At 43.8% G+C, this 27,594-nt stretch overlaps 2 protein-coding genes across 2 annotated transcripts in view; one reads left to right on the top strand and one right to left on the bottom strand.

Annotated features, from left to right (window-relative positions):
• Positions 1 to 1,258: 1,258 nt before the first annotated feature.
• On the bottom strand, positions 1,259 to 3,602 carry LOC144122876 (uncharacterized). The gene is made up of 3 exons (XM_077655851.1): positions 3,285 to 3,602; positions 2,353 to 2,553; positions 1,259 to 1,753 (listed from the first exon to the last, which is right to left on the bottom strand). Exons 1-3 carry the CDS (start codon positions 3,496 to 3,498, stop codon positions 1,329 to 1,331), a joined length of 840 nt encoding a protein of 279 aa, XP_077511977.1. The 5' UTR covers positions 3,499 to 3,602; the 3' UTR covers positions 1,259 to 1,328.
• A 1,764-nt stretch (positions 3,603 to 5,366) lies between these two features.
• LOC144122875 (uncharacterized) overlaps positions 5,367 to 27,594 on the top strand; it is a 96,266-nt gene continuing 74,038 nt past the window's right edge. The window contains exon 1 of the mRNA XM_077655849.1: positions 5,367 to 6,001. Coding sequence (XP_077511975.1) covers positions 5,498 to 6,001 — 504 coding nt within the window. The 5' untranslated portion in view covers positions 5,367 to 5,497. The remainder of the gene's footprint in view (positions 6,002 to 27,594) is intronic.

Raw genomic sequence — 27,594 nt, 5'->3', positions numbered from 1 at the left:
CCGCAGCTTTCTGCCGACACAGTGAATGGCTCTCGTGTTCTGGTGGGGCTTATAGCCAGATCGTTCCGTTAAATGTCCCAATTACCTTCTCCGAAAATGTACACGATACTTTCCTAGTGTTAGAGAACCGCTATTTTTATGGCATTTGCAGTGTTTTTGTCTATTTCTTTGAACTGGGTTCTCTTATAGCATATAATGTCATCAATAGCTGAACCTCGTCCATGGGAGGACGCAGGCCTCTCCTGTATCTTTCCAATTAACCCTGTGCTGTGCCAGCTGCGGCCACCTTGTTCTTGCAGGATTCCTAATCTCATCAGCCCACCGTACTTTCTGCCGCCTTCTGCTATGCTTACCTTCTTTTGGGATTCATTTCGTTACCAATAGCCCAACATTTATCTTGAATTCACATTACATTCCCTGCCCATGCCCATTTCTTCTTGATTCCAGCTTGGACATTACCAACTCACGTTTATTCCCTCATTCATTCTGCACTTTAACCGCTACTTCTATCATTTTCCTTTCCATAGTTCGCTGCACTATATCTGCCCCATAGGTTATAGGCTTTGCCCCACAAGATATGGCTGTTGAGGAATACTAGTAAACTGCCATTCATGGCTGGAGAGTGCCTGGCAAATGTGCTGCACCATCATTCTTATTCTCCTAGTTAGTTTACACATGTGGTGCAGATCTGTGGTCACTATGCTCTAAATAGGTGCGTTTACCTTACAACTTTAATGCTTTACTGCCTCTTGTCGGCTGTTTCGTTCTGAGTGTTAACATAACTGAAGATCTCAATATGCATTTTTACTCCCACCGTTCTGCTTCCTTTGCTTTGCTTGTCTTCGACCATGTTTGGAAGTTTGTTCTCAGCTACTTAGCAGTGAAATATTTTTAGAAAATCTGAGATTATTAAGGCATTCGCATTCAATTTCATCCTCAGTTGTTTCCTCTCGAGTTCTCTGAAAATATCCTGGAAGCACGTGACGAATAGTACTGGAGAGAACGCGTCTCCCTGCGTGACACCCTTCACAACTGGTATTTTGTCACTTTCCTCGTGAACTATTATGGCACCTTCCAATTTCTGCCAACGAAAGATTTCTTTTGGCTGCTTTTAGGCTACTTCCTTATTTTACTGCTTGATCCTTTCCATATTATATTTCCTTATGCTGTTTATACATGTGCAAGTGTGTTAAATAAAGAACATTGTTTTTAAGAAACTGAAGGAACATGCAAATACTGTACGACTGCATCAAAATGACGACAGTGTTGGTAATTGTACACAGAAGTGTTCCGAGACAAATATGTACAAGTTAATTTTATTTCTCTATTTAGCGCTTCAGTGCTTCTAACTGCCGCTTTTTGATTTCAAAATCCAGAGAAAGCAGCTTGCGCTGCATTTTGTTTTTGAGCCGCTGCTCGGCCAGCTGGCTCCTGCGGAGTTGTAGGTCGAGTTGGCGTAACTCTTCCTTGCGCCGGTCCTCAGCTTCAATAGCCTTAATTCTGGCTGCTACTTCAGGAGCCAGTGTCCGCTCCACCGCAGCAACACGGGGGCCACCTGCCCTCGTGCGAGCAATTTGTGCTGGTGTGATGTCCTCAGACACACTCTGGCACGACGGCACGACAGGCACGAGCACTGTTGGTCTGCCTGCACTGAGGCACTCTTCCTGAACAGGAAGTGCCTCGTCAGTTAGTGGTCGGCTGTTCAGCCATGGTGACGGTGCTGCCTGCATTGATGTGGGTGCAGGAACCTCGCCTGCAAAAACATGCACACACATACAATACCTTCATGAGAACTCTGCAATGCTGTAACAAAATTGGTGGGCTCTTATGCTTACATACATACTACTGTGATATGACATGCAAAGAACAAATAAGACCATAAACAGAGGCTATTCAGACCATAACAGGGAACCAAAAACAAATGCTTTACATGGTCGCGACTAGTGTAGACATCTAAAAACAAACTTCTCAACATATATGTGACATGTCGAAAAATGGACCCAGTACGAGCCCGCCAAGAAGTCCTGATAAATATGTGGCCCGCCTGCTTGAGCACGTGCACATACCACGAGCAGAAAATAACTAGTGTTTGCTGCAGTGCCGCTCGATAGCCGAGCACCAGTTGCGAATTGAATCTGGGATGCTGCGCCCACATATCGACAGGTGCGAGGAGCTGTGTAAACGCCCGTGTAATGCGGCATGTAAGCGGGCGTTAAAGAATCCCTTGCAGTTGAAATTAATCCATAGCCCTCCCCAACAACGTCTTTCTCAGCCCAGGCTTTGGACTTCATGCACGAGGAAAACTAACCGTGACAGTTGTAACTAGTATTTAAAGAGGGCAGCCTTACTTACTGGAAAAGTCGTCTTGGCTTGGTTCGTTGTCATTTACCATCGCCTCCAATAATGCAACAGGTGGCAGGGACAGCACTGCCTCGCTGACATGGGCCCCGTCGCTGTCAAAGGGATTTGGCAGTCTGGTCGCCATATGGTCGGCGACTGCACCAACCAGTTCTGTTGCCGGACTCATTGGCCGGCATTCAAGGGTACCGCCACCTGCACCAAAATTCTTAATTGTGCATATCCTACAGCACAATCTGCGCAGTGAAACACACTGAGGTGAAGTGCATTCTGTGCGCAGCACGCAAAGCTTGAAAAGGAAAAACAAACAAAATCGCTAACCAGTAGAGTACCACCAGTAATGTTTTGCTCAAAAGTAGTACGCAGATTTTTAACAATTTTTCACAAAAATTCACAATAAGAAAAAAGATTGCATTTATGCTTAAGGACGGAAATGCGAAAGCCTTCCCTTTTTCTCTTGCTCCCTCTGTTCCTTTTTTTAGTTGGAAACTTCTTATTTCATTTATTTATTTTGTAGTTGCTTGTTTTTCATTTTTTAAATTTGTTTTTTATACTAAGTAAGCCTTGTCGTGCATTTACATCGTTTTTCATCGAATCGGTCACACAAAACCTGCTTCAAACACAGCAATTTTTATTTCATTATTTCAATTTAATTAACTAATTACAATTCATCAACCAAACTTTTCCCACTTCAAGATCTACTCGCGCACTGCCTAACTCAAACTTTTGCATATTTATCTCCACAGAACGACATAACCGTGCACACAGAATTCGCGGACACGTTTTGCTGATGCGAAGTAACCATATAATTTTTTCGCATTAATAATGCCAAATTGTTAGGATTAAAATGATGTCAGAAGATGAAACGTGCGAACATGCAGGAAAATGTATGGGACAGTTTTTGAATGTAAAACTGTTTCGCTCACCTGTCCGAAAGATTTCCCTCGTTTCTTCAGACTTCTTCTTTTTCCACCGGGACTTCATATTATCCCACAGTTTTCGTAGCTGTGCTACACACACAGTGCGTGTGCCGGCCAAGCTATTGTAATCTTCGCAAAGCTGAGACCAGGCTTCATCCTTTGCCTTTTTAGTGGTATTGTCCGTTCGTTTGTTCTCTATCACGTCGCGATACTTCGCCATAATGTTCCTAAACACGTGGCGTTCATCTACGGTGAAGATGAATCGCGGACAGGCGGGTCGTTTCTTGGCGCGCTGGGTTGCGTCAGAAGCGGATGCCGATGGTGTCGTGCTGAAGTCCGAAATGTCGAGATCGGACATTGTGCAACCAAAAAGAAAAAGAAGGGCAGACACAAAAACACGTGTACACACGAACAGTCGAACACGCGCAAGCACAGACACTGCAACAAAGCTGCAAGAAGCGAGTCAGGAGCACAGCAAACGGACGAGAACACGCGGCGAGCAAGCGGAGAAACGAAAGAGGGACCGTAACAAAAATGCCGCGCCGGACAGCAGCGACTGCTGTGGTTGCCAGACAGGTAAAGAAAACTGGTTATTTCTTCTGAAAGTACACGTTTTTTAATGGAAAAACAAAAAGTATGCATTTTTATTGTTTTTACCTTGCAGTTTACCACTAAAATAGACAAATTACTTCTATATTACCAAATAGGTGGTGTTTTATTTGCATAAATTTACAATACTCTCGTCATCGGCAGTTTCTTTCTTCTCCTCGAAAGCACTGGAGTGGAGGAGGGCTACTCGGCCAGCTCCTCGATGGAGGAATGTCCGAGGTGTGTTCAAGAGGCGCGACTGCTCCTCGGGCCGAGGATGAGCGCTCTCCTCCACTCCCAGGAGTGGAGGCGCAGCGTCGAGTGGAGGGTTGTTTGTGAATGCGCTGACAGAAACCAAGATGAAGGTATGCAAAATACGCCTGCCTGTGCGACGGCATGTGCGCCCTATGTAAACAGTATCATCAGCTTTAGAACGTGACTTGCTCACACCTTCCTTCAACAGTCACTCGATGTCCGTATACACAAGCTGCGGCGCAGTGGTTCGCCTTCCAAATCAATGCTTTGAACGGCGACTGTGAAGGCCACAAATGACGGCTTTTCTAGTGGCGCCACCTGTTGTGGCACAGCGCAGATTGCTACCTGTAGGAGGTGCGTAGTCAGTCCATGCCTCTTTAGATAGCATGAATGTTGACCATGCCCCGTTTTTACTCGTTTTTTTCTTAGCTCTGGTGTTTGATTAATTACACGCTATACCTGACGCCATTTCATCGCCCTCTGCTGGTGCACGGCACCACGTCTGCAAATTAAGTGTATGACCCCCGATATCAAAAAATGCCGAGCGCAATTATGAACGTAAAAATCGTTTAGTAGTGGGAATCTTGGTGATCTTGGCACGTTTAAAATGGCGACTTAGAAGAAGCAAATAGGCTAGTCCCCATGTGCATAGTACGTGGAAGTCACCATGTGAATAGTACGCGCAGCGCAAACTTTGAGCAATCTAGACTCCCAGGACAGGGTATAGTAAGATGCGGTATTGAAATGCACGTCTGTCTCAAAATCTCTTCTATACCAGAGATTTTAAGCCTTTTGTATGCAGTTCGTTGTATTGCTCAGCTGCAAACAAAAGCCAAACAATAACGTGTAATGTCCTTCGGATGCAGCGTTCCTGTGGAGCAAGAGTGGCAGATCGGGCTAGTTGGTAATTTTCCATAATGCGATACAGCGCGAATAAAGACGGGGACGAAGCGGGGAAGGAGCCCTGCATTTCTTCTCGCCCTTCGGAAGGCGTTACCAAGGCAACCTGAACAGCACCCCCTGCAAATGCCCTCAGGCCCACTCCTGACCAAACCGGAGCCTCCATTGGTGGAGAGCGCGGGTGGGCTGGCGACCCCGCCCTGGCCCGCTGGAGGGCAACGCTCCGCCCTCTGCGGCTGCTCCGCCCAGCGTTGCCGGAGTGCGCGTCGTTGCACCGCGCCGTGTCACCCGGAGCGTGAAGAGCATCGGAGCGGCGGCTGCAAGATATTGGGGAGCGGCGTCAGCGTTACCCTCGCCGCGGTCCGGGGGCCGCCGTGTGAAAGTAGCCGTGCGCAAATTGGAGGCCTCCCCCTCCCAGCGTTTTGTCTTCGCTCTGTTTCGCTGCGGCCGGAGAGGCCCGCCAAGGTAGGGCCTTAATGGCGTCCGCTCGACTTCATCCCGGCGCGGCGCCGTTCGCCGCACCTGACGGAGGCGGCGGAGCGGCAACGGCGGCTGCGGCGGCTGCCGCATTCCTCGACCTGTCGAGTCACGTGGAATTCGCCTCGTACCACGACCTGCGGCTGTCCGAGTTGCGCGCCACCGGGGCGCACGGCTTCGGGGGTCCCTTGGCGTACCCTTTCGAGGCCGGTGGCGCAGGGCCGCCGCCAGACGCCTTCTCGCCGCTCGCTTGGGAAGGCCTGGCACCCGGTGCCTACCAGTCACCCTTCTTCGGGATCCACTCGGGCGGCGGAGCACCGCCTGCGTCTCGGTTCCCGGCAATGACGGTGCAGGGAAAGCGGTCGCTCAGCGGCGCTCAGCCGGCCGGCAAGAGCAAGCCCCGGCGCCGCGTGGCCACCGTGGCACAGCGCAGGGCGGCCAACATCCGCGAGCGGCGTCGCATGTTCAACCTCAACAGCGCGTTCGACAAGCTGCGGAAGAAGGTGCGTACTACCTGGCTTCGCTACTTGGCAAGAGCAAACAGACAACGCCATATCCTTAGGGAGAAATCTTACGTCATTGGCTTTTCTTGCCAGCTGCGCGGCCGTACCTGCAAGCACGCGCGAGCATATAACGAGACTGCACGATGGATCATACCGTCACTGTAAATTTAAGCCGTCTTTTTTTATTTATCTCATAGCGCGTGCTTCCTAGAGGTGCTTCTGCTGAAACCTTATAGCTTGCACGGCTGGCACCAAACTGCCTTTTTTCTCCATGGTTCGCGTCGCTCGCTGCAGAGATCACAACTGCCGATAGATGCTTCCATGAAGATATTGCACTTGAGCGCTTTTAAGCATTTCCGCCGCTCAGATGAAAGCGCGCTCGCAGTGGCGACCGTGAGTGCACTGCTGACTGGAGCACGTCCGGAAACTTCTATGGTCGTTTCAGGAAAGGAGATAAAGAGCGACGTTAAACGCGTACACCGAGAGGCTATAGCAAAGCTCTGCAGACTCATTCAGAAGTCAAATGCCTTGCTCTTCGTTTAAGAGTGAGGCCACGGTCCAAATATTCTACTCCAGAGAAGGGGCTCGGGCTTGTTTTCGCAATGAGCTATATCTATTAAATTCAGTCCAATTCAATATATTTCGCATTTTTTACAAGAGTACAAAAATGCGAGGGCAAGCAACAAAAAGCTGCTGATTAGAAGCTTGACGAAGGTTGCTGCCCCTATATTTGACAGGTTGAACGGCGCTAACATACAGCCTCTCATTAAACAATTATAGGTGTCTGGATTAAAAGCAGAGATCACTTATATATATGTTGTAGACATTCTCATTGGACACAAACAAGCTCACATATTACAAGAAATAAGACAGCAAATAACACTATTGGACATACACTGGTGCATATGTTACACACTGCAATGCTACTCAAGCACTTGGCATCACATGTTACCATAATACCCATAGTAGAAAACGCATCTTGTTCATTTTGCTGTAATCTCACAGCAGAAATAAAATTAACAAAAGTACATAAGACTTGATGCAATGAATTTAAGAAAAACCATATAAAGCCACCACTAAACGAACGACACAGAAATTACCGACAAAATCGCCACAAATTGTCATTGAGGACCGGAAGCTAATTAAATTGCTAGGCTAAGTTGCAAGATCTGTTCTAGAAATAAGATATTTTTTCCAGTCTTTTCTCGAGATATTCTCTATATCTAGATTTACATGCTCTAAATTGTTGAACAGTTTTGGTAAACAATTTGCTATCTTCTTGCACCCTTGGTTAGTGCTCGAAAATGGCAGCGTCCAACGCTTTCTGTTTATTAAGTCGTAGGAAAGTTGCGATGTTTTTGTCAGGTCGCACAGTGTGAGAAAGTGCATGAGAGAATTTGTCAAGCTGCGTTTGTATTTTAGCAAAAGGTTGAGTTCGTAGATATGCTTGACAGGAAGAATATCAAGGAGTGGAAATAATTCGCTTGTGTGGGCTTCGTACGAAACGATTGCGATGTGACGGATAGCTCTATATTTCATAAGAAATAGTTTGTGAAAGTTCTTTTGGGAAGTTGTGCCCCATACAAAGCAGCAATAATTTAGATGAGGAAAGAATAGGCCGTTATGCAATAAAACATTAATCCTTGGAAGAATAGTGTAGCGGAGTCGATATAGAATACCGCAAGTCTTCGCGATGCTTGTACTTATCCAGTCTACATGAGCATCCCAGCTTAAGTGTTCATTAAAGATTACTTGGGACCCAAGGTTTTTATCTCTTTGACAAGGTCTAGCCTATCATTTCCAAGGTATATGTCAAAGTTTACAGGCTTTTGTGATGGTGCAAATAAAACGGCCTTTTTTGGGGGGTGTTAAGTTTTAGCGAGTTAGTCGCACTTCAAGCAGACAACAAAGCGAGCGTATTATTGGCTCAACGCCCAAGTTGTACGCAGATGGCACAAGTATATTTCTACATTCAGATAATGTCGTATACGACATTATCGAATGTAGAAATATACTTGTGTCATCTGCGTAAACTATGAAATGTGCGCTGCCACTGATGTTAATTATGTCGTTTACATATAAGTTAAACAATGCCGGCCCTAAAATACTACCTTGCGGGACCCCCGCTGTTAAGTCTTGCAGAGATGGAAGCTCTTCACCAATGGCAACGCCCTGTTTCCGATGCTGTAAGTATGATTTTAAAACTGTCAGAGGAACGCCGCGAAATCCATTGTGCTGCAGTTTAGTGATCAATATTGGAGTGGTCGATACTATCGAAAGTGGAGTGGTCGATACTATCGAAAGCTTTCGAAAAGTATACAAGCAAGCCTAGGGTTAATTTCTTCTCCTCGAAACCATTGAATATTAATTCCTTTTGAGTAAGCAGAGCCAACTCAGTTGACATTCCTTTACGGAATCCGAACTGCTGTGATGATATAATGGAATATTTTTCACTGAACGCAGTGACACGTTTACAAATAATTTTTTCTAGTCCTTTTGATATGATAGGCAGAACCGAAAGGGGGCGATAGTTCGAGAGCTCATTTTTGTTCCCTGATTTAAAAAGAACTGTTGCTTTGGCGCGCATAGTTTCGGGAAAGAGTCCCGTAGAGAGGAAAACATTAATTATATGCGTAAGTGCTCGGACCAAGAGATCTAGAACAAATTTTATCGGCCCAATCTGGAGGCCGTCTATATCACAAGCCTTGCTATTCCTAAGCGACATGAAAACCGAATGTAACTCTCCTGAAGTGGTAGGGAGAAAAACAGCGCTATTCACACTCGAATCACCCAAATGTTGCGTTGAAGGATTAGAACAAACGCTCTTGGCCAGATGTACAAAGTAGTCATTGAATATGTCTGCCAACTCCTTGCCTTTAACTCGCTTGCTATTTAGTATTATTTCTAACTCTTCCGTTTGGTGAATACCACGGTTAAGAATTTGGTTAAGTTTACGCCATATTACAACGCTGCGAGATTTGTTTGCACACTATACATTCTGAAAATAATTATTTTTAACATTACGTAAAATTTTGTTAAAAGTTGCAGTATTTTTCGAAAGTAGAGAAATGTGCTGGGGGGGGAGGGATTTCTCGTTCGCGAAAATTCAGAAAACAAAAAATTTTCTTCTCGACCATTCCCAGGCGCTCATTGGTGAGCCGTGGCTTACGTATCCTACGATTCTTCGTAACCTTATTGAACTTAAAACAGTCCTTGCATATACTTATCAGCATTGCCATGAACATGTTTTAAATACTATCAGGATCGCTATTCTCAAAAGTTCGGCTCCAGTCTTCGTATTGAGTTAGAGATCGAAAAGCGCTTAGCGTTTTAAGGCTTATTTCTTTTGCAACGTATGACTTAGAGTCATTCGATGTTTTCAATATTTCAGTGTGCTTGGTAAACATAAAAATTGGTAAGTGATCGCTGATATGTGTCTCAATAACACCCGATTGCACACAGTCATCCGTACTGTTTGTTATGAAAAGATCAAGTAAAATTTCGGTCATAGAAGTTATTCGTGTGGGTTCTGTTATGACATTTTTGTACCCAAATGAATCAGGAAGACGTTCTAATTGACGACCAATGGATGTATGGTGCAATAGGTTAATGCGAAAGTCACCCCCTATAGAGTGACACACAACTTATTAGTGCGAGCGAAATTTAGAAGTCTGTCTAAAAAAAGATGGGAGGTTTATCGGTGTTCGTACGCTTTAAAACTACGCATCGCCAGACGCGACCACCGGTAAAACGGAGCACCTGATATTGGCACGTGTACTTATCTTTATCGGGCGACCACGTTTCGCCGCCTAACAAGTGTTATCGCACAGCGCGGGACGCGCCTGCATCTATCCGAAGTTTCTGGCAAGTCATCGATGCTTCTATTTGCTGTCTGTTGTAGCCGAACCTTATGTTATCTGATTTCATCGCCTGACGCGAATGGTGTAGAACTTTGTGAAAGGCACGCGGGTCCCAACGATTAGTCTGGAACATTCGACGACTGCTATATAACAGCCGACGCGCTTGACCCGTGGATCACATAAATGTCCGGACCCAGTAGAGTATCTGTTACGGGTCCAATTGGACTTATATTTGAAAATGTGGCGAAGAGTTTGAAGGATGCTTCACTGCCGCCGTCGGTTGGCCCGGTATTGCACTACCTCCGGGATCGGCCTTGTCTTTAGCGCGACTTTACTATCCTGTCTTTCTATCCGATCTTTCAACTCTCCTGCTATCTGCACGTGGTAGCGATTGTGGCTCGTCTTGAGCCAGTGAGCAGGCCTGTGCACTTTCCTTTTCTTTCTTCCTGGCATCTATCTATCTATCTATCTATCTATCTATCTGTCTGTCTGTCTGTCTGTCTGTCTGTCTGTCTGTCTGTCTGTCTGTCTGTCTGTCTGTCTGTCTGTCTGTCTGTCTGTCTGTCTGTCTGTCTGTCTGTCTGTCTGTCTGTCTGTCTGTCTGTCTGTCTATCTATCTATCTATCTATCTATCTATCTATCTATCTATCTATCTATCTATCTATCTATCTATCTATCTATCTATCTATCTATCTATCTATCTATCTATCTATCTATCTATCTATCTATCTATCTATCTATCTATCTATCTATCTATCTATCTATCTATCTATCTATCTATCTATCTATCTATCTATCTATCTATCTATCTATCTATCTATCTATCTATCTATCTATCTATCTATCTATCTATCTATCTATCTATCTATCTATCTATCTATCTATCTATCTATCTATCTATCTATCTATCTATCTATCTATCTATCTATCTATCTATCTATCTATCTATCTATCTATCTATCTATCTATCTATCTATCTATCTATCTATCTATCTATCTATCTATCTATCTATCTATCTATCTATCTATCTATCTATCTATCTATCTATCTATCTATCTATCTATCTATCTATCTATCTATCTATCTATCTATCTATCTATCTATCTATCTATCTATCTATCTATCTATCTATCTATCTATCTATCTATCTATCTATCTATCTATCTATCTATCTATCTATCTATCTATCTATCTATCTATCTATCTATCTATCTATCTATCTATCTATCTATCTATCTATCTATCTATCTATCTATCTATCTATCTATCTATCTATCTATCTATCTATCTATCTATCTATCTATCTATCTATCTATCTATCTATCTATCTATCTATCTATCTATCTATCTATCTATCTATCTATCTATCTATCTATCTATCTATCTATCTATCTATCTATCTATCTATCTATCTATCTATCTATCTATCTATCTATCTATCTATCTATCTATCTATCTATCTATCTATCTATCTATCTATCTATCTATCTATCTATCTATCTATCTATCTATCTATCTATCTATCTATCTATCTATCTATCTATCTATCTATCTATCTATCTATCTATCTATCTATCTATCTATCTATCTATCTATCTATCTATCTATCTATCTATCTATCTATCTATCTATCTATCTATCTATCTATCTATCTATCTATCTATCTATCTATCTATCTATCTATCTATCTATCTATCTATCTATCTATCTATCTATCTATCTATCTATCTATCTATCTATCTATCTATCTATCTATCTATCTATCTATCTATCTATCTATCTATCTATCTATCTATCTATCTATCTATCTATCTATCTATCTATCTATCTATCTATCTATCTATCTATCTATCTATCTATCTATCTATCTATCTATCTATCTATCTATCTATCTATCTATCTATCTATCTATCTATCTATCTATCTATCTATCTATCTATCTATCTATCTATCTATCTATCTATCTATCTATCTATCTATCTATCTATCTATCTATCTATCTATCTATCTATCTATCTATCTATCTATCTATCTATCTATCTATCTATCTATCTATCTATCTATCTATCTATCTATCTATCTATCTATCTATCTATCTATCTATCTATCTATCTATCTATCTATCAGCGGATCATATTTTCGACGATCGCCGACCGTGTTCGCCGCTACCGTTGTGCTGTAAGTGTAGCCTCTTTTTGTGGGCACAGGTTCGCCCCAATAATAGTTAGTTTTGTCTTTCACAGTATTGCTACTGTGTTCTTCAAAGTCACCACCACGTTACAATATCATAAACACCGAAGCAACACCAGCTAGAACTGACGGCGTGCTAACGAGGTCCGCAATCGTTCATCAGCCGTCTCTAACGGAGTGGTTGTCGCCCTTCCGAACCTTCCGAACGGTGTAGAAACAAAAAAAAAAGAAAAACACCGCACGGCAACAGACGGAGCGAGGTCGATTTGCTGCGGCTGTTCAAAAGAACGCGCCAGTGGAGCTGTGTACTCATATCTGTTTCCCTTAGTTCCCGAACGATGCAACAAGTTTTGGTTTCGGTGTAGATGCAATCGACAGCAGGCGACACCAAGAATCAGAAGACGGCGAGAGAGTCGCGAGTCGTGAGTGCGGACGCCGTGACCGAAGCGGGATAGGCCGGCATGGCCTAGCTGCGCCAGCGGGGCCATCTCGAGTTGCGTCGCAGAGTGGAGCACGGCGGGTTGTTTGGAGCCTCTCTTGGAACGGATATCGTGAGCGGCGACTTCGCGCTTGACACTGCTGCTTTTCGATTTGCGACAGAGAAGGGAAAGGCGGATGCTTAACCGAGTTCACTGAAGTGGATATCGCAAACGACGGCTGAGCTTGCGCCGCTTGCGCCTCGCTTGGTTTGCGCATGGCGGTTTGCCGCAGTTGTGAGCGGATCCGGACCTGCGCTGGCTTTGCCGCGCCCGTGACCAGCGAGAGAAAAGTTTCTACCTCGATACGGCTGCTCTGAAGGATATCCTTGAAGCCCTGCCGTTTCACATCCGTCTCGGTGTCAAGGTAAGTAATTTTTTGCGTTAAACAGCGTCGTAAGATGACTGCTCGTGAGCAGGCTTGTCTAGAGCGCTGGAGCATTGTTCTGCGCAATAGATCAAATTATTATTAAGGTCCTGCTGCTAGAATATGGGTCGTTTTATATGATTATGCGCCAGTGCTTGAGCACCGGCGTCTGGTCCTATATAATGTTTAATCATTTTTGTCCGGATTCGCAAGGTGAGTGCCTGTTTTTCTCTGTGAGTAATTAAGCACTAAATTTTAAGCATTATAGTTCATGCAGATTATAGCTGTTCGTATTTTCTTTTATTACAGCTGATGTGTACATCATTGCTAGGCAGGTGGCTAGAGTTTAGCTACCTGTTTGCATCTAAATTCAGCGTTTAACTGCATAAAAATTGTCAGCTTGCTTGAAGGTATTGCTCTGAACCTTCATATGAGCAAAAAGCAATGGGTATTTGAGGGAGTGTTGAAATTGTATATTATATCTTTTTGGGCCTCTGATTTGCTTTCACTCTATACCTTGTCAAACTGGCTTTACTGTGTCTTACTTTTCTTGTTACTTTAAGCCATTTAATTTACACGGTATAAGGGCCCCTTTACCAGTTTTGGGGACATTTGCACTTAAAAACGTATTGTTGGGACATGTTTTTACCTAACAGCAAGTATGGCTTTGAAATCTTTTGTCGAGGCCATTTATTTTCTTTACCTTTTGAATAGTTGTGGCGGCCCACTAAATGTGATCGTGGCTCTGATGGGTAAATTATATGTGCGGTCGTGCCTCTTTAATGTGGACACTTTGGTTCCGGAGAATAATTGTCGTAAAATGATTCATCTACAATAACGAAACATGAATGAAAAAAAATTGATAGAAAGCTTGTAGCTAAAGTCTGCTTCTGCACATAGTGGTGGGCAGAGAAGTGTAACCTAGGCAAAGTGTTGGTAGCTAAAAGTCGATTAGCCTGATCGCCGTTATCATTAAAAATAAGTTATTTATCGACGTGTTTGAACCTTAATTTCTTTGACTTTATTCATTAAAAAATTCGGTTGAACATGGTTCTTTTATGTAAAATTTCTAGCTTGGGGAGGGGAGACCACCCACAAAAGAATTCACCTCTAGGATATTGTAGTGACAATGTGCCTGACACTGAAATGTGGCAGTATTTTTGCTCTTCCAGAAGTGTTAGTAGTGTCAGTGACATTTAATTTTTAATTTCGCAGGACCACTTACTTACAGTACGCCTCCTCACCTATCAAGGTGCAGTTCTCCTTCATTGGCCAGCACCTCGGAGTGAATACCTCATCACTTGTGTGGGGTCTCTGCTGTTTGCAGCTTGCTGTGTGTTCCTTGCGGAAAATCTAAAGAAGGCACACTGTATGCTGAGTTTTCTTGAGGGTGATATGTAATCTTGGCTCAAAATAAGTCATTCTTCGGTGCTCTTGACCTCGTCAGTTCTAAAAAACCAGTTCATCTTTCCTTCACAGCTGCCTCTTCTATATGTGTTGTTGTGTTTGTTCCTGTTCTCCTGTCGTTTCTAATTCGCGCAGTACTAACCTTTATTCTCTTCTATCCGCCAGTAGGTGTTGTACATATCTAGTTGTTTAGTATTGTTTGGAACACTGCTAGTGGAGCGCACTGCTATATCCTACCAATGTTTTTTTTATTCACTTACACTAAAGGCTCTTTTCAAGTATTACATAGTTACAAATAAACAGTGTACAGTTACAAATAAACAATTCTCCACACATAGTTCTACAAGCAAAACAAATCCTAAACAGGCAAAATGAAAAAAAGTACAGAAAATTCGAAGTTGAGCTTAAGCAGGAACCGAGCATTCCTAATCAGAATTTGTTTATAAAAAACACTAGTTTTTGCACAAAGGCGTCATGATTTAAGGTGAAGGCAATATCACCTGGTAACTTGTTCCAATGATGAACGGCAAGAAACAATGGTGAATGACTAAAGAGATGGTTACGTGCAAATATGGGTTCGATTTTGAGAGCATGATCTAATCGCGGAGAGATACTGTGGGCGGGTTTAATATAGTATGAAGCGTATGAAGAGTGACTATGATACAATCTGTGAAAGTGTGATAATTGTGCTAGTATTCTCTTTTCGAGTGATAGTAGCTTTAGCGATGCTTTGATTGCCGTTATGCTGGACTGACGTGAACATTTCTCAGTTATAAATCTCGCTGCTTTCTTTTGTATTGACTCCAGTTTGTTAATTAAGTACAATTGATGCGGGTTCCAAATTAAGGATGCGTATTCAATTTTTCGGAAGAGGGTATTGTAAGCTAAATGTTTGGTGGCAGGATCAGCTTGGTGCAAGTGATGTCAGATGAAACGAAGTGCTTTAGATGATCTGCTGACAATTGCATCGATATGGTTATTCCACGTTAGATCAGACGAAAAATGAACACCTAGGTATTTGACTGTAGAGACATTCTCAATGGGAATACTATTCATGGAATAACAGTGATTTTGAAGCTGATTATTGGTGGTGAATGTTATACTCTTTGTTTTAGAGACGTTAATTTGCATTTGCCACTGTTCACACCAAGTGGTGATTCTGTCCAGGTCTGTCTGCAAAGAGTGTGTGTCGTCAGGGTTGGTGATCTGCCTACATATAACACGGTCATCAGCAAATAATCTACTACTAGAAGTAATAAATTCACTTATATCATTAATGTACATCAAGAATAAAATTGGTCCAAGCACCGAGCCTTGCGGCACGCCAGATTTTACCTCTGTTTGGGAAGAACAACACCCATTTACACAGACATATTGGTAACGATTGGTAAGAAAGTTAGTAATCCAGGTATTAATATGCTGGTTAATGGTGAGAGAATTTAGCTTCAGTAATAAACAATAATGGGGGACCTTATCAAACGCTTTCGCGAAATCAATGAATATAGCGTAAATCCTTAATTTAGCGTGCACGGCATGATGAAGGACAGTTATTAATTCAAACAACTGCGTTTCACACGAACGACCGTGTAGGACACCATGCTGATTACGGGAAGAGAAGTTGTGCTCGGTATAGTATTTCATTTTGGCAGATGATAAGATATGCTCCAACAGTTTGCAGGGTATACTGGTTAACGAGATAGGTTTGTAACTTGTTAGCATGGATTGGTCACCTGACTTAAATATAGGAGTAACACGAGCAAGTTTTCATGAGCCAGGCACGCACCCGGTGTCAAGAGATTGCTGGAACAAGGCAGTCAAAATGTGAGATACAATAAGTTTTGTCAATTTTAGCAGTTTAGGGCACATACCGTCTGTACCAGGCGACGAGTTAATTTGTAGTCTGTCAATAGCTTTCTCTGTCCCTTCACGAGTGATGATAAGATTTTTCATGGTGGCATTAATAGAAGTAAACCTAAGATGTTGACATGTTATATGATGCAGATAGCCTGAGTGCCGCAAAAGGAAAAGAATAAAAGAAGAGCCTAATGGTTCAGCTTCTACGCCATATAATAGGACCTGTGTAGCATTCATTGACGTCCAACATTCGCGGTGGCCAGGGCAAGAGTTTCTTTATCTTCAAAAGATCTGGATTGCTAGCGATGCAGAACAAGCCGCAGAAGAGACTTCCTCGGGCTATAAACTTTTGACAAATGCAGTACTTGCATTATGTGGCAGCGTGGAGAGAAAAATGACAAGCAGGAACAGCAACACGGAATTGGCCCTAGGAGTCATCACCCCACCGTTTTTCTCTTCCTCACCTGGGGTAGTCATAGCCTTTTTCTTTTTGCATCTTGATTGGACAGCTTCCCGCCAACATTGCCAGCACTGTGCCATTTATGTTTTGTAATAGATTTCCAGTTCTGCCACATGATGCAGTTGCTAGCATTTATACATATCCTGCAGTAAGAAAAAAAATTTCACAGTGACTACAGATTTGATGAACATTTCAGTTTTCGAACAAAAATGCGCTTAGACACAGGTCTTCAGAAATTCAATTATTTATTGATTCACCAAATTACTGGTCCTTTAGTCTCATCAGTTGCCACGGGAATTTTCCTGGAATTTTAATTCACTTCGTCATAAAGTGAAGGTGATGAATGCTTTTCTCTCGATCAAACAGAGTGCCTGTACCGTTACTGCTTTGTCCTTTGTCCATGTCTTTTTCTTGGCTTGTGGTGCCGCCATTCAAGATAATACCAGGCTGACTCATTCCTTGTGTCTGAGCATTATCCATTATTTGTTCGTTAGATTGAGACGCAAGTGTGCATGTTTGCATGTGTTTTCAGTGTATTTTTTTATTCTTGCTTCTGTACTCTTTTTTGCATATAAGTTATGCTTGCTGCACTTTATATTACTGACAGGCTCCTTGAAATGGGTGGCTATATGTGTTTTGGCGCTCAGAAACTTCCTCTAGAGCATAGGCCTCCATATAATGAGACCAAAGTTTTATTTTATGGTGTTTTTATGTGAATGTGTATTCAAGTGAATGTATTTTATACTTTTTATAAGGTTATGTGTGTCCTATGTGTTTCTAAGAAGAAACATCAAAGGTAGAGGTTGGATACCTTTGATAATTTACTGTAGATTTAGTGTGCTGCTTTAAAATGTCTGTTTGGCATTTTTTTACTGTTGTTTGTAGATCTACATCTTGAAGTTAGCGACAGGGAATTAGTCGCTGAGTTTAAGAAAACTGTATTGCCTCGTACCTAACATTTTTTACCTAACCTTATCTGAGTACACCAGCTAGCCTGAAGTGTAGGGAACAAGTGCTCAAGTGATCTCTGTACGATTTTTCACGATGTGCTGTTATATCGTTTGGATTAATTTTAGGTGCTCATTTCAAGTTCGTCCCTATCTCTAATATCTGTCTAAAATTGTGGTCAAAATGTTGTTTATTGTCCACTGTTTTAGAGAAATGTAAAATGCAATCTACACATCTTAGTCACAATTTGTTTATTACTTTATGCGGACAATTCAATTTCTTTTCAATTGAATAAGCTTGATATGTCATACTTAAGCAGCCTTTTAAATGCTGCTGGTGTTAATATTTCATTTACATGTGTAGCTCAGTAACCGACATTTATGATAATGCAGTGTTATTTGTAACAGTGGTCTGTGTAATTCAGTGTTGTCAAACATAAAATGGAATCAGAATACTTCGCATGCACAAGTGAAATTATGTTTTGAGGACACAGTGTTTTGAGGACGTGCTGGTAGAAAAGTTTTTGTAAAGTGCCTAAAAAAGCTGTCTCGGAGAAAAATGGCTAATATACACAACTACCTAGCACTATGTAGGTAAAATCCAAGAACTCTGTTTTGTTCGAAAATAAAAGAACTGAGCACAAAATATATATTGTGTTTTTGTGTGTTCCTTACTGTGAATCCCTTTGCTCTTATTTGAGGACTCATAGACTGGATGAAAATGGTGCTCGAAAAATATTTTAAATGCCTGAGAGGAGCACGCCATTCAAACTTTTCTTTAAAAACTAACATTATGGACTGCAAAAATAACTGACAGTAGTCGCCGGATTTTAAGCATACTATATTTAAGAGTATTATTGTTAAAAACTCCTTAGGGCAGAGAGATAGCAAACATTATTCGTCCAATGTGGAGCTGCCCGCAGGTGGCTTCTTTGTAAACTGTTCAGGATCTTTATCTTCAGGAATTCGGCCTTCGGACCACAGTGGAGAGACAGTAAAATTTTGTGAGAATAAAAAATGATGTGTTGAAAAAATGTGGTAAGTAGATCCATTACGACGGTCTTGTTTTCGCTTTCTTTGCCCGCCATCTCCCAAACTCCTCTTTTCTTGCCCATTGCGGACCACCCCAACAGGATTCGTTCGGCTAGTGCAAGAGCCACGGTTCGTGTATTTTTTACAGAAGTGCCGTATACACGGCGGAGTCAGACCAAAGATGTTTCCTTGCCGCCGCCGCCGCCGTGGCTGTGAAGTAGTTTGTATGTATGGCACCACGATCTTGCCATGCAGGCATCCAAGAGGAAGAGGTGAAGACAGCGGCCCGGTGCACTTTTTTATCCAGCGTTTTTTTGCCCTGTTCCTTACAGCACTACTGCGTAACGATATGGACGGAACGGTGGTAGTTCGTATATCTCGCCTTTGAGGCTCGGTTGGGCTTTATTCTTGATTACAAAGCGCATTGGAACCTAATTGCTGTGGTATAACGAAATAGCCCAGTTCCGCCTATATTTAAAGGAGGTCAAGTAGCGTTGTAAGAAAGAGCGAAAGTGCCGTATAGAACAACGGACCGCTGTCATCACCTCCTCCTCCTGGATGCAAGCGTTGCGTAATCTTGGCCCGAGCATGCACACGACGCCGCAGCCACCGCTCAGCGTATCGCCGCGGTTGAAACCTCCCATTGCTGACCGCAAGAGCTCCGTATTTTTACTGTGAAAATCTTCACCAAATCTGCTCCCATTGTCAACCGCAAGTGCTCCGTATTTTTTGGCGTTGAAATCTACACCAAATCTGCACCCGTTGCCAACCGCAAGCGCTCCGTATATTTTGGTGTGAAAATCTACTCGAAATCTAACGGTGTATTTCGAGCCTCGATTAGGGAGGTCGCTAAAGGACAAGCCGAAAACACCAATCTGGGTTGATTTGTGTTTAGTGTGTAGAGCCCACTTGCAACCAACCTGATAGGCACGCGGACTTGGTTCGTTGTATCTTATGGTACAGAAAGTGGACTCCCAGTATACCAGCCACAAATACTCAATAGGACAAAAGTGACGTTTATTTCTAAAAACTATGCCGCATCTATTCCGTCAAACCAGACTCCGTGGCACTCTCGAGGGTATCCTGGCCGAACTTTTTGCTGCGAACAGTCTGCATGCTTTAGAGACGGGATAATCGGGGAGGAAGTTTCTACGGCAGCTGGTGGCAGGTAGATTCCTTGCGGTAAGCGAGCAATCTTTTGCCTATAGCGGCCTTCTCAGAGCACGGCTCTGCCATGTTGCCTGCAAGAAAGTAGCCATCCTAGGCAACATCCGGTCAGCTATGCAACAACGACGCGTTGCCACAAATCTACCTGGGTGTGACCACGTGTGCTTCGGACAGCGTCATCTATCTTTCCTGGACCCACGCAGTGAAGAAAGTAGCGCAGCGTACGTGCGTATAGAATGTATCAGTTGCATAAAAGAACGTCTTGCGGGGCAAGTTCGTATGACTACATCTTTTTGGTTACAGGCGCGAAAACAGACACAACACAAGGCAGAAAAACGGGCCAGCGCGCCACTCACAACTGATTTATTCCAAGGCAACACGGACAAATATACACCATCTTTCACGCAAGGAACACTATCATCTTCAAAGTTCATATGATAGCGAACGAGTGAAAAATTGTTCTCTGCCTTATTCAAAGATATGGACGTGTCGCTGATGCACATGCTTCCTTCCTTTGCAATAAAAAAAGCTTCGATTAATTTTCTGGCTTTTGTATCTTTGCTTTTTGATAGAATTCGCGCACCGGAAAACCATGGCTCACAAGAGCGTGACGGGCAGGACCACCTTTTATGCTGAGGCATATTTGGGCCTTCTTTATCTTGGTCTGCGTTTCTTTCGTGTTCTCGGATTCGCTTGTTAGCGCAGCGCCCAGTTTGTCCTATATAGGAGCGGCCGCACGAGAGGGGAATTTCATAGACAACACCGTCGGCGCATTTCATGAACGATCGCCCATGTTTGGTGCCACACCCTCTCTCTTCGTTTACGAGAGCAAATACGAGAGCAAAAGCTTCCGAGCTTATCTGGGGCTGAAAAAAACAAGCGGCACACCATGCCTGCTTGCGACCTAGTTCAAGTTGTGGGCTAACTTGTGCACGTAGAGCATCAACACAAAAAATATGGTAGGGCAGCCTAAAAAGAATGTAAACAATTAAGCCCCTGCCTGTGCCACTGCGTATAACAGGCTTATTGCCACAGATCGCACCACATTTTCTCGAGGGACATCTTCCCCCATACTCTCACAGCCTTTCTCTTCAATTTCAGTAGCAGGCTTTCAGCGACCGCCGTTGCGAGCGAACCAGGCAACCCAGCTGAAGACAGAATGGACAATTGGTTTTGAAAACTTGTTTGCATCTTGTTAGAGCATGATTTTATGAGGGCGGATTCGAGGCAAAGTGAAGCAGTCACCCTTTTAATTAGCTCGGAATGAGCAGAGTCTTATGACAGAAGCCCTTTTTTTGGTAAGGTATCGGTGCGGGCTAGTTGGTAATGCATTGTATAAGACGAAAAGCGCGAAAAAAACAGGGACGCTTGTCCGTCTTTCTTGCTTCCGTGTGTTTTTCCCCTTTTTTCCACGCGGAGCAAACGCCCAACAAACCTGTTCCTGACAAGACTCAATACTAAGATCTAAAAACTGTAAAACATTACCTTCAGGTACTTCACAACCATACCTAAGCCGTGTTGTATAAATAAGGATTAAACATCGCGCACGCTTTCTTCGAAGTTCGAACTTCCGTCCTTAGTAAAAATAATTAAAAAGTCGTCCACATATCTGAACAATTTAAAAACGTTGCTAGCTGTTAAAACCTGGTGCAATACTTGATCCATTTGTGAAAGAAAAATATAACACAAACAGGTGCAACACAGGAGCCTATACATATGCCAGCTTTGCGCAGAAAACAGTGACCGTCAAATGTTACGAAGGTAGATTGTAAGTAAAACAGCAAAAAGGGTTATAAAACCCTCGATAGATACACCCGCAGTATTTTGAAAAGAAATAGGTTCTTTACTTTCAATGCACACTGAGTGCAGTGAACAAGACTTCGTGGGGAAAAAAATAAAATAAATCCACAACATCTATCGAAAAGGCGCGTCAAACATCACCATGAGCTTCAAAGAATTCATAAACTTCATCGGATTTTTTGGTAAGAAAGCCACCATCTATACGTCAAGCTTACCCAAATTTTCCAACAATAACCGGCTAAGTGGCCTCTGCCATGACCCCTTTTTTAGTAACAATACTTCTAAAGGGCATTCCTTCCAGTTGCCAAGACTTGATTTTCGATAAGCTCTGAACCCCCGGATTAGTGCTCTCGCATATAACAAATGACAGAGGATGTTTACTGCAGTCGAATCAGTGCGAAAGCATTTATTTGTGCTACGTTGAAGACGTCAATAAGCGGTCAGTTCTCTCGGACGCTGTGCTCGCGTTTCACGCCCTTACAGTTGCCAAGAGTTAATTTCGCGTTAGGCTCGGAACCCCCGGATTAGTGCACTCGCATTAACAAATGAAAGAGGATGTTTACTGCAGTCGAATCAGTGCGAAAGCATTTATTTGTGCTACGTTGAAGACGACGATAAGCGGTCAGTGCTCTCGGACGCTGTGCTCGCCTTTCTCGCCCTTACAGTTGCCAAGACTTGATTTTCCGATAAGCTCTAAACCCCCGGATTAGTGCTCTCGCATTAACAAATGACAGAGGATGTTTACTGCAATCGAATCAGTGCGAAAGCATTTATTTGTGCTACGTTGATGATGACGATAAGCGGTCAGTGCTCTTGGACGCTGTGCTCGCGTTTCTCGTCCATACAGTTGCCAAGAGTTGATTTCGCGATAGGCTCTGAACCCCCGGCTAAGTGCTCTCGCATTAACAAATGACAGAAGATGTTTACTTAAGTCAAATCATGCGAGAGTATTTATTTGTGCTACGTTCAAGACGACGTTAATCGGTCATTTTTCTGGGACGCTGTGCTCGCGTTTCTCGTCCGTACAGTTGCAAAGAGTTAATTTCGCGATAGGATTTGAACCCCCGGATTAGTGCTCTCGCATTAACAAATGACAGAGGATGTTTACTGCAGTCGAATCAGTGCGAAAGCATTTATTTGTGCTACGTTGAAGACGACGATAAGCGGTCAGTGCTCTCGGACGCTGTCCTCGCGTTTCTCGTCCGTACAGTTGCCAAGAGTAGATTTCGCGATAGGCTCTGAACCCCCGGATTAGTGCTCTCGTATTAACAATTGACAGAGGATGTTTACCTAAGTCGAATCAGTGCGAAAGCGTTTATTTGTGCTACGTTCATGACGACGTTAATCGGTCATTTCTCTGAAACGCTGTGCTCGCGTTTCTCGTCCGTACAGTTGCCAAGAGTTGATTTCACGATAGGCACTGAACCTCCGGATTAGTGCTCTCGCATTAACGATTGACAGATGATGTTTACTGCAGTCGAATCAGTGCGAAAGCATTTATTTGTGCTACGTTGAAAACGACGATAAGCGGTCAGTGCTCTGGGACGCTGTACTCGCGTTTCTCGTCCGTACAGTTGCCCAGAGTTGATTTTACGATAGGCTCTGAACCCCCGGATTAGTGCTCTCGCATTAAGAAATGACAGAGGATGTTTACTGCATTCGAATCAGTGCGAAAGCATTTATTAGTGCTACGTTGAAAACGTCAATAAGCGGTCAGTTCTCTCGGACGCTCTGCTCGCGTTTCTCGTCCTTAAAGTTGCCAAGAGTTGATTTAGCGATAGGCTCTGAACCCCCGGATAAGTGCTCTCGCATTAACACATGACAGAGGATGTTTACCTAAGTCGAATGAGTGCGAATGCATTTATTTTTGCTCCGTTTAAGACGACGATAAGCGGTCAGTGCTCTCGGACGCTGTGCTCGCGTTTCTCGTCCGTACAGTTGCCAGGAGTTGATTTCGCGATAGGCTCTGAACCTCCGGATTAGTGCTCTCGCATTAACAAATGACAGAGGATGTTTACCTAAGTCGAATGAGTGCGAAAGCATTTATTTGTGCTACGTTGAAGACGACGATAAGCGGTCCGTGCTCTCGGACGCTGTGCTCGCGTTTCTCGTCCGTGCAGTTGCCAAGAGTTGATTTCGCGATAGGCTCTGAACCCCTTGATTAGTGATCTCGCATTAACAAGTGACAGAGGATGTTTACTGCAGCCGAATCAGTGCGAAAGCATTTATTTGTGCCACGTTGAAGACGACGATAAGCGGTCAGTGATCTCGAATGCTGTGCCCACGTTTCTCGTCATTACAGTTGCCTAGAGTTGATTTCGCGATAGCCTCTGAACCCCCGGATAAGTGATCTCGCATTAACAAATGACAGAGGATGTTTATCTAAGTCGAATGAGTGCGAAAGCATTTATTTGTGCTACGTTGAAGACGACGATAAGCGGTCAGTGCTCTCGGACGCTGTGCTCGCGTTTCTCGTCCGTACAGTTGTCACGAGTTGATTTCGCGATAATCTCTGAACCCCCGGATTAGTGTTCTCGCATTAACAAATTACAGATGATGTTTACTGCAGCCGAATCGGTGCGAAAGCATTTATTTGTGCTACGTTGAAGACAACGTTAAGCGGTCAATTCTTTGGGACGCTGTGCTCGCGTTCCTCGTCCGTACAGTTGGCAAGAGTTGATTTCGCGATAGGCCCTGAACTCCAGGTTTAGTGCTCTCGCATTAACAAATGACAGAGGATGTTTACCTAAGTCGAATCAGTGCGAAAGCATTTATTTGTGCTACGTTCAAGACGACGTTAAGCGGTCATTTCTCTGGGACGCTGTGCTCGCGTTTCTCGTCATTCAGTTGCCAAGATTTGATTTCGCGATAGGCTCTAAACTCCCGGATTAGTGCTCTCGCATTAACAAATGACAGAGGATGTTTACTGCAATAGAATCAGTGCGAAAGCAATTATTTGTGCTACGTTGATGACGACGATAAGCGGTCAGTGCTCTCGGACGCTGTGCTCGCGTTTATCCTCCTTACAGTTGCCAAGAGTTGATTTCGCGATAGGCTTTGAACCCACGGATTAGTGCTCTCGCATTAACAATTGACAGAGGATGTTTACTGCAGTCGAATCAGTGCGAAAGCATTTATTTGTGCTACGTTGAAGACGACGATAAGCGGTCAGTGCTCTCGGACGCTGTGCTCGCGTTTCTCGTCCATACAGTTGCCAAGAGTTGATTTCGCGATAGGCTCTGAACCCCCAGATAAGTGCTCTCGCATTAACAAATGACAGAAGATGTTTACTTAAGTCAAATCAGTGCGAAAGTATTTATTTGTGCTACGTTCAAGACGACGTTAATCGGTCATTTCTCTGGGACGCTGTGCTCGCGTTTCTCGTCCGTACAGTTGCAAAGAGTTGATTTCGGGATAGGCTCTGAACCCCCAGATAAGGGCTCTCGCATTAACAAATGACAGAGGATGTTTACCTAAGTCGAATCAGTGCGAAAGCATTTATTTGTGCTACGTTCAAGACGACGTTAAGCGTTCATTTCTCTGGGACGCTGTGCTCGCGTTTCTCGTCATTCAGTTGCCAAGATTTGATTTCGCGATAGGCTCTAAACTCCCGGATTAGTGCTCTCGCATTAACAAATGACAGAGGATGTTTACTGCAATAGAATCAGTGCGAAAGCAATTATTTGTGCTACGTTGATGACGACGATAAGCGGTCAGTGCTCTCGGACGCTGTGCTCGCGTTTCTCCTCCTTACAGTTGCCAAGAGTTGATTTCGCGATAGGCTTTGAACCCCCGGATTAGTGCTCTCGCATTAACAATTGACAGAGGATGTTTACTGCAGTCGAATCAGTGCGAAAGCATTTATTTGTGCTACGTTGAAGACGACGATAAGCGGTCAGTGCTCTCGGACGCTGTGCTCGCGTTTCTCGTCCGTGCAGTTGCCAAGAGTTGATTTCGCGATAGGCTCTGAACCTCCGGATTAGTGCTCTCGCATTAACACATGACAGATGATGTTTATCTGAGTCGAATCAGTGCCAAAGCATTTATTTGTGCTACGGTCAAGACGACGTTAATCGGTCATTACTCTGGGACGCTGTGCTCGCGTTTCTTCTGTACAGTTGCCAAGAGTTGATTTCGCGATAGGCTCTGAACCCCTTGATTAGTGATCTCGCATTAACAAGTGACAGAGGATGTTTACTGCAGCCGAATCAGTGCGAAAGCATTTATTTGTGCTACGTTGAAGTCGACGATAAGCGGTCAGTGATCTCGAATGCTGTGCCCACGTTTCTCGTCATTACAGTTGCCTAGAGTTGATTTCGCGATACGCTTTGAACCCCCGGATTAGTGCTCTCGCATTAACAAATGACAGAGGATGTTTACTTAAGTCAAATCAGTGCGAAAGTATTTATTTGTGCTACGTTCAAGACGACATTAATCGGTCATTTCTCTGGGACGCTGTGCTCGCGTTTCTCGTCCGTACAGTTGCAAAGAGTTTATTTCGCGATACGCTTTGAACCCCCGGATTAGTGCTCTCGCATTAAAAATTGACAGAGGATGTTTACTGCAGTCGAATCAGTGCGAAAGCATTTATTTGTGCTACATTGAAGACGACGATAAGCGGTCAGTGCTCTCGGACGCTGTGCTCGCGTTTCTCGCCCGTACACTTGCCAAGAGTAGATTTCGCGATAGGCTCTGAACCCCCGGATTAGTGCTCTCGTATTAACAATTGACAGAGGATATTTACCTAAGTCGAAACAGTGCGAAAGCATTTATTTGTGCTACGTTGAAGACGACGATAAGCGGTCAGTGCTCTCGGACGCTGTGCTCGCGTTTCTCGTCCGTGCAGTTGCCAAGAGTTGATTTCGCGATAGGCTCTGAACCTCCGGATTAGTGCTCTCGCATTAACACATGACAGATGATGTTTATCTGAGTCGAATCAGTGCCAAAGCATTTATTTTTGCTACGTTGAAGACGACGATAAACGGCCAGTGCTCTGGGACGCTGTGCTCGGGTTTCTCGTCCGTACAGTTGCCAAGAGTAGATTTCGCGATAGGCGTTGAACCCCCGGATTAGGGCTCTCGTATTAACAATGGACAGAGGATATTTACCTATGTCGAAACAGTTCGAAAGCATTTATTTGTGCTACGTTGAAGACGACGATAAGCGGTCAGTGCTCTGGGACGCTGTGCTCGGGATTCTCGTCCGTGCAGTTGCCAAGAGTTGATTTCGCGATAGGCTCTGAACCCCTTGATTAGTGCTCTCGCATTAACAAATGACAGAAGATGTTTACTGCAGCCGAATCAGTGCGAAAGCATTTATTTGCGTTACGTTGAAAACAACGTTAAGCGGTCAATTCTCTGGGACGCTGAGCTCCCGTTTCTAGTCCGTACAGTTGCCAAGAGTTGATTTCGCGATAAGCTCTGAATCCCCAGATTAGTGCTCTCGTATTAACAATTGACAGGATGTTTACTGCAGTCGAATCAGTGCGAAGGCATTTATTTGTGTTACGTTGAAGTCGACGATAAGCGGTCAGTGCTCTGGGACGCTGTGCTCGCGTTTCTCGTCCGTACCGTTGCCCATAGTTGATTGCACGATAGACTCTGAACCCCCGGAATAGTGCTCTCGCATTAAGAAATGACAGAGGATGTTTACTGCAATCGAATCAGTGCGAAAGCATTTATTTGTGCTACGTTCAAGACGTCAATAAGCAGACAGTGCTCTTGGACGCTGTGCTCGCAGTTCTCGCCCTTACAGTTGCCAAGACTTGATTTGGCGTTTAGCTCTGAGCCCCCGGATTAGTGCTCTCGCATTAACAAACGACAGAAGATGTTTACTGCAGTCGAATCATTGCGAAAGCAGTTATTTGGGCTGCGTTGAAGACGACGATAAGCGGTCAGTGCTCTGGGACGCTGTGCTCGGGTTGCTCGTCCGTACAGTTGCCAAGAGTTGATTTCGCGATAGGCCCTGAACCCCCGGTTTAGTGCTCTCGCATTAACAACTGACAGAGGACGTTTATCTAAGTCGAATCAGTG

This window comes from Amblyomma americanum, chromosome 3 (assembly GCF_052857255.1).
Source record: "Amblyomma americanum isolate KBUSLIRL-KWMA chromosome 3, ASM5285725v1, whole genome shotgun sequence".
Taxonomy (NCBI): domain Eukaryota; kingdom Metazoa; phylum Arthropoda; class Arachnida; order Ixodida; family Ixodidae; genus Amblyomma; species Amblyomma americanum.
This window is presented reverse-complemented; position numbering and strand designations above follow the sequence as displayed.